This window comes from Columba livia, chromosome 18, assembly GCF_036013475.1.
Source record: "Columba livia isolate bColLiv1 breed racing homer chromosome 18, bColLiv1.pat.W.v2, whole genome shotgun sequence".
NCBI classification, from domain to species: domain Eukaryota; kingdom Metazoa; phylum Chordata; class Aves; order Columbiformes; family Columbidae; genus Columba; species Columba livia.
Window position 1 is genome coordinate 1,286,066 of NC_088619.1, and position 6,520 is coordinate 1,292,585.

A 6,520-nucleotide genomic window follows, 5' to 3' on the forward strand; every position below is an offset into this window, starting at 1 on the left:
CAACGCGTTTAAACGTCAGCCTGGATATATGGGCGCTGCCGCACATCCTTGCAAAACGCGACATTTTGTACAACTTTTGTTACAAGCCAGTGACCAACTGTACATCACATCTGGTGAGGACAGGAGATCATCCAACGACCGGCAAGACATCATTGTTTCGACATTAATTAGCCATTGTTCAGGGGCACTCATTGACTGCTTTTCTTGTGTAAACACTGGCAACTAAATATTTTAAACACTGCACGGGTAACGCTGAGTACAAAATCCTGCTATCAGGAGCAGAAGTGACGCACGTGGGCCCCTGTGTGCTGCTCTGAAAACATATTGTTACATGGAGAACAAGCAGAAATGCCTTAAAGCTACAACCTGACGGATATTCATGAGTCCATTCAGAGTGAAAAGAAACAACACAAGCACACAGTTGCTTAAGTTTCCTTGTAGTTAAATAAAGACTCTTTGTCAAAGGAAATAGGGCCAGGGGTTCTCTCGCTCTGCTCGTTCCTCTCAACAAACCCTTACTTTCCAGCAGTGACAAACATCTCGTCCCTGCAGCTGGAGCACATGACGACGTTGGCATTGCCGGCGCTGCGCGGCGAGGCCGGGCTCCCGCACACAGCCTCTCTCTTACTGACGTCCCACACCATCACCCTGCAGGAGAAGAAAGCCTTGAAACAGCTTCGCTTTTTGACACTGCTTGGAAGTCAATTACTAAAAAACAAAAGCAAGACAAAGCCTATTGTCCTGCAGTCTGTTCCTACCAGGACACACAACAGAAGTAACTTTGTAGAGATTCTACCCAAGAAAAAACTTGTCACCAAAGTGTGGAATTGCAGTTTACATCCCCTGCTCCTGAAGCAAGGCTACGTGGATTTATCAGATCCCTTCTGCGGAGCAGGACTCAAATCATACAGAATCACAGAACAGCTTGGGTTGGAGGGACCTTCCCAGCTCCCCAGTGCCCCCCTGCCATGAGCAGGGACATCTTCACCAGCTCAGGGTGCTCAGAGCCCCGTCCAGCCTGGCCTGGGATGTCTCCAGGGATGGTTCAGCCACCACCTCTCTGGCCAACCTGGGCCAGGCTCTCACCACCCTCCCTGGAAAAACGTCTCAGGCCGCCCATAGAATCTGATTCTTGTCAAAAATCTTGTGCCAAGAAGCGGAAATCCTTACCTGCCGTCGTCCTGGCCTCCCAGGGACACAAGATAAATGCCTCTGGGCGAGAACGAGAGTCCCTCGACTTTGCCCTCGTGCAGCGAGAGCCGAGCAAGTAACTCCTGCTTTGGGAAATCCCAGAGGATGACGTCTGCCTGCGGGGCAAAGCAGAAGTGGGGGATGGCAGAGCATGAGATGTAACTCGCAGGATCAGGGAGAACAACGTTCTCTGGCAGGAAAGTTGTTCGAAGGAGCCCAGCCCAAGCTTCTCTGCAGCCCTGGGCACCCCTGACACAAAGAGGCTTCAGACTGGGTGCTGTAAGAAGCATTATTCCAGCTGAGCACTTGAGTGGCTCTGCTTCATTTCAGCACCTAAATTTACCCTGAGACACTGAGTATTTGACTTGGATTTTAAAATACTGAAAGCACTAAAACCTGATCCCTTCCAAGTGTCTTGAGGTCTTTCAAACAGGCAAAAATAAAACGAAAAGAACTTCAGAGGTCTAAAAATGCAGGTAGGTACCTGTCAAGGGCTTTTGACAGTCCTAAGCAGCTCTGGAACTCAGGTCTCACTTGAAATAGAACAGCATTTATTAATTAATTAATGCCTAATGAGATTTAGGCTGCCACACGCCCACAACACTTTGGATAAAAAGGACTGGAACTAAAAATCCCTCAATCCTAGGGAGACTGCTTCATGTTTTACAAAAACATAAAGGCACATCCAGCAATGGAGTAACTACAATTTCCCATTCCCTTCAACATCTTCCCATTGCAGATATTTATTTTCCAACAAAAGAAAAAATAAATGAAGGGTGTTCCCACCACTGGCAAGCCAACTCCAATTTCTCTGGTCAATACTAAGCGGTTAAAATCTGACATAAATAACTTACGTTTTTTCTATGGATAAGCAACATTTAATCCAATTCCTTGTATTCCTTAAACACGTGTTCATTAGAGCAAAAGCAAAACAGCGCTGGGCGCGCGGGGGATTCGCTCCGCCCAACACGCACACCTTTAAACAATAAGAAGTGTGCTGAAATACAGTAAGGTGTTACATATTCATAATGACCCCAGGAACGCCTGTACATATTCATAACCTTTCCCCGCTTCTGATTAAAATGAGTCTCAGAGAACCATTTCCATAGACGCTCCCCTGTTGCGCCTGTGCAGTGCCACTTGGTGAATTTGAGGAGGGGTCTTTGGGGGTCTTTGGATGAAGCTCCTTCAGCTTCATCACAGTGAACTTTTTACCTTTGGCTCATTATGTTGAATTGACTGGACCCAAGCTGCCAAGTTGAACGAAACCAGACTGGCGCCCCCTTTTGCTGTAAATCTTCGTTATCTTGTCTCCTCAAGTTTACAGCTAAGTGCAGTAAAACTTCTCGTCTTGGCATTCGATGGGGTTCTGTTCTTCTTAACATAAAGCTCTAAACTAAGCATTTATTGTGTGACTAAGCCTTAAAGTGTTAGTTCGTTAGTAGGCACCCATTATAAGTTTAGTTAACCCTTAAAATGTTAGTTCCCTCTGTCAATATAACATCATAAGCAAGTTTCATAACTTTTTACATAGAACTTAACCGCCTTTTTCCAGGTTCAGAGCCCGTGCCTCATTTAGTTATATCTGTAAACATTAAACATCTTAGCACAAATCGCAACTGCATTTTTCACAAAATCAGAGCATTACCCACCTTGAATCCAATGCAGGTGACTTGTCCTGAAGCGACGTACATCCCATCCCTGGACACGGCAACGCAGGACACGTTATCGGTGTGGCCATGCAAGAAACTCTGTTTCTTAGTGTCCAGGTGCTGAATCACCACCGTACAGCCCAGGGGGTACAGGATGTGCTCCCTGTCGGGGTGGCAGATGAGGCCACAGGGAACATGTCCTGCAAGAGAAACGGGTGAAAGATCCGCTGGCTGCCAACAGTTCAGGGGCTGCAGAAACCACTGGCTCCCCACGGTTTACCTCACAAGGCGAGGGGGGGGGAAGGAAAAGAACCTTCCAGTTCTCCCCAGAGCTGTTCAGCAGAACAACCCCGTGTCGAGCAGCACGGTCACCCTGACAAGGTTTGGACCACGCTGTGGTCCTGCAGCTCTGTGGATTCACAGGGCGCAGAGGCCCCAGCGCTCCAGCACAGAGGGCTCTGAGGACACGGCATCCAGCCCTGGTTGCCATGACCTCCTCAACAGAGCGGCAAGGCCGCACATTCCCCTTGGCGCCCAGCCCCATCCCCGGTGCTCACAACAGTGTCTGTGCAACCTGAGCTGGTTTCATGTGCAAATTATTCTCGTTCTGGGAAGCTGCGGAATTGGAAAACAAACAGAAAACCCCGCAATTCAGTCAAACTTTTCCTGTTCTTCACTTGGCACCGGTCCCTGGCAGCGCTGCCCCTGCGGCGCCGGGCACGGGGAGGGGGCGAGGGCGGCGGGAGCGCCCAGGACCCCCCTGCTCACCCCACGGTGCCCCACGCCGGCCCCACGGTGCCCCCCGCCCGGCCCGCGGTACCGTTGAAGCCGATGGCCGCCTGCAGCTCCAGCTCCCCCACCGCCCCGTCCCCCTTGGCCGCCGCCATCGCCACCGGGCCCGGACGCGCCTCCAGCGCAACGGCGCCTGCGCCCCGGCCCTGCGCGCCCCGGCCGCCAGGGGGCGCTGTTGGGCGGCGGGCGCCCCCCGGCGCCAGGCGGCCGGTCCCCGCGCGTGTCCGCGCGGCCGAGGCGGGAACGCGCGTAGCGGCCGCGCGCGTGGGTCCCGCTGCAGCCCGGGGCGGGCGGGACACGGGTGAGCGATCTCTGCACGTCCCCTCACGCGTCCCCTCCGCTTCCCCTGCGCGGTCTCAGGGTTGTGTTTCATTCTCCACGAGTTCCGCACTGGATGCGAAGCGGGGGGGTGGTAGCTGGGCTGGCACCTGTGGGGCTGCACCCCAGAGTTGATGAAGACCGGGAGGCCGCCCGTCCCCCTGGGTGAAATCCCTGTGCGCAGCTCGCTCTCTGAAGTGCCTGCACACCAAGGCACAGCGTGGGGAGCAAGCAGGAGGAGGCAGAAACGTGTGTTCGGGCAGGAGATCATGACCTGGCGGCAGTTACAGAGACACGGTGGGACAGCTCACACGACGGGACGGTGCTCATGGACGGCTGTGTCCTCCTCAGGAAAGACAGCCCAGCCAGGCGTGCTGGTGGAGTTGCTCTTCATGTGAGAGAGCAGCTACAGCGTATTGAGTATTGTCCAGGCACGGATGGGGAGCGAGCTGAGCGTCTATGGGCGAAAGTTAAGGGGCAGGCTGGCAAGGGGGACACTGGTGTGGGTGACTCTTACAGGCCACCAGATCAGGGTGAGGAAGTCGACGAGGCCTCTGCAGACAGCTGAGAGCAGCCTCACAGTCACAGGCCCTGGTTGTGCTGGGGATTTTAACTTCCCCAATGTTTGCTGGAAGGACGACTGGGCCGGCAGCCACAGTCCAGGAGGTTCCTCCGGTGCCTTGACGAGAACTTTGTGATGCAAAGGGTGCAGGAGCCGACTAGGAGAGGAGCACTGCTGGACCTCATCCTCGCTGACAAGGAGGGTCTGGTTGAAGCGGTAAAGGTTGGGGGCTGCCTTGGCTGCAGCGACCATGAGATGGTGGAGTTCAGGATCTCATGTGGCAGGAACAGAATAACAAGCAGAATTGCAACCCTGGACGGGGAGAGCTGGACGGGGAAAAATTTAATGAAATATAACAAGGGAAGTGTAGAGTCTTACACCTGGGCAGGAACAACCCCAGGTTCCAGTATAAGTTGGGGAACGAACTGTTGGAGAGCAGTGAAGGGGAAAGGGACCTGAGGGTGCTGGGGACAGCAGGGTGACCATGAGCCAGCACTGGGCCCTTGTGGCCAGGAAGCCAATGGTACCTGGGGTGGGTTAGAAGGGGGTGGTCAGTAGGTCAGAGAGGTTCTCCTGCCCCTCTGCTCTGCCCTGGGGAGACCACACCTGGAATATTGTGTCCAGTTGTGGCCCCTCAGTTCCAGCAGGACAGGGAACTGCTGGAGAGAGTCCAGCGCAGCCACCAAGATGCTGAAGGGAGTGGAGCATCTCCCCTGTGAGGAAAGGCTGAGGGAGCTGGGGCTCTGGAGCTGGACAAGAGGAGACTGAGGGGGGACTCATTCCTGGGGATCAAGATGGAAAGGGGGAGTGTCAGGAGGATGGAGCCAGGCTCTTCTCGGTGACAACCAGTGATAGGACAAGGGATAATGGGTGCAAACTGGAACACAGGAGGTTCCACTTAAATTTGAGAAGAAACTTCTTCCTGGTGAGGGTGGCAGAGCCTGGCCCAGGCTGCCCAGGGGGTTGTGGAGTCTCCTTCTGTGCAGACATTCCAACCCGCCTGGACACCTTCCTGTGTAACCTCATCTGGGTGTTCCTGCTCCATGGGGGATTGCACTGGATGAGCTTTCCAGGTCCCTTCCAACCCCTGACATTCTGTGAGTCTGTGATTCAGCAATGGAATGAAGTGTGAAAATAAAGGACAGCAGCATCCCTTCCAGCAACAGCAAAGGCTCCTCAGATCACGGGCAGCAGATGCACCGATGTCCAGTGCAACATGCAGCTCTGATGGCCAGTAGCGCAGGACCACGTGTGCACAGAACCACACAGGATCATTTTGGTTGGAAAAGACCCTCAAGACCATCGAGTCCAACCATAACCCACCCCGGCACTGCCCCATGTCCTGAGAACCTCATCTCTCTCTGTCCAACCCTCCAGGGATGGTGACTCCAGCACAGCCCTGGGCAGCCTGTTCCAATGCCCCACAGCCCTTTGGGGAACAAATTGTTCCCAAGATCCAATCTAAACTTCCCCTGGCGCAACTTGAGGCCGTTTCCTCTCATCCTGTCACTTGCTGCTCTGGAGAAGAGACCAACACCCTCCACCCTCCTTTCAGGCACCTGTACAGCTGCAAAGGGACTCACAGGCTCTGCCACCACATCACAGACATGCACAGCCTGTGCGGTACAGCCCCGGCCTCTGGTATTTTAACATGTTAGGCTGGGCCAGCTTGGCATTTCCAAGGAAATCCTCTGCAGGCTGCTGAGAGGAGGTCAGGCTGGGTTGCTAACGAAGGGCTTTGTGTTTCCAGGCATCTGGTGCATCCTGCACATCTCGGGGTGGAGAGAAACAGCCTCTTGGGAAGGGAGAGGGACCCCTGCGGGAAACCTGCAGCTGGACTGAAAGTCCAGGACATGAACACGGGCCCAGAGAGGTGGAAGATGGAGACATCCCAGGCCAGGCTGGACGGGGCTCTGAGCAGTCGCCCCGTGTGGCGTTCAGACGGATCGATTTTCTTAGTTCTTGTGTTCAGTTCCCACACTCGAATGGTGAAACTATAAGAATG

General features: G+C 54.0%; 1 protein-coding gene across 1 annotated transcript; it reads right to left on the reverse strand.

Moving 5' to 3' along the window:
• Positions 1-500: 500 nt before the first annotated feature.
• On the reverse strand, positions 501-3,841 carry LOC135575710 (cilia- and flagella-associated protein 52-like). Its single transcript, XM_065034388.1, has 4 exons — positions 3,664-3,841; positions 2,844-3,043; positions 1,171-1,307; positions 501-648 (listed from the first exon to the last, which is right to left on the reverse strand). Exons 1-4 carry the CDS (start codon positions 3,728-3,730, stop codon positions 516-518), a joined length of 537 nt encoding a protein of 178 aa, XP_064890460.1. The 5' UTR covers positions 3,731-3,841; the 3' UTR covers positions 501-515.
• Between the last annotated feature and the right edge of the window lie 2,679 nt (positions 3,842-6,520).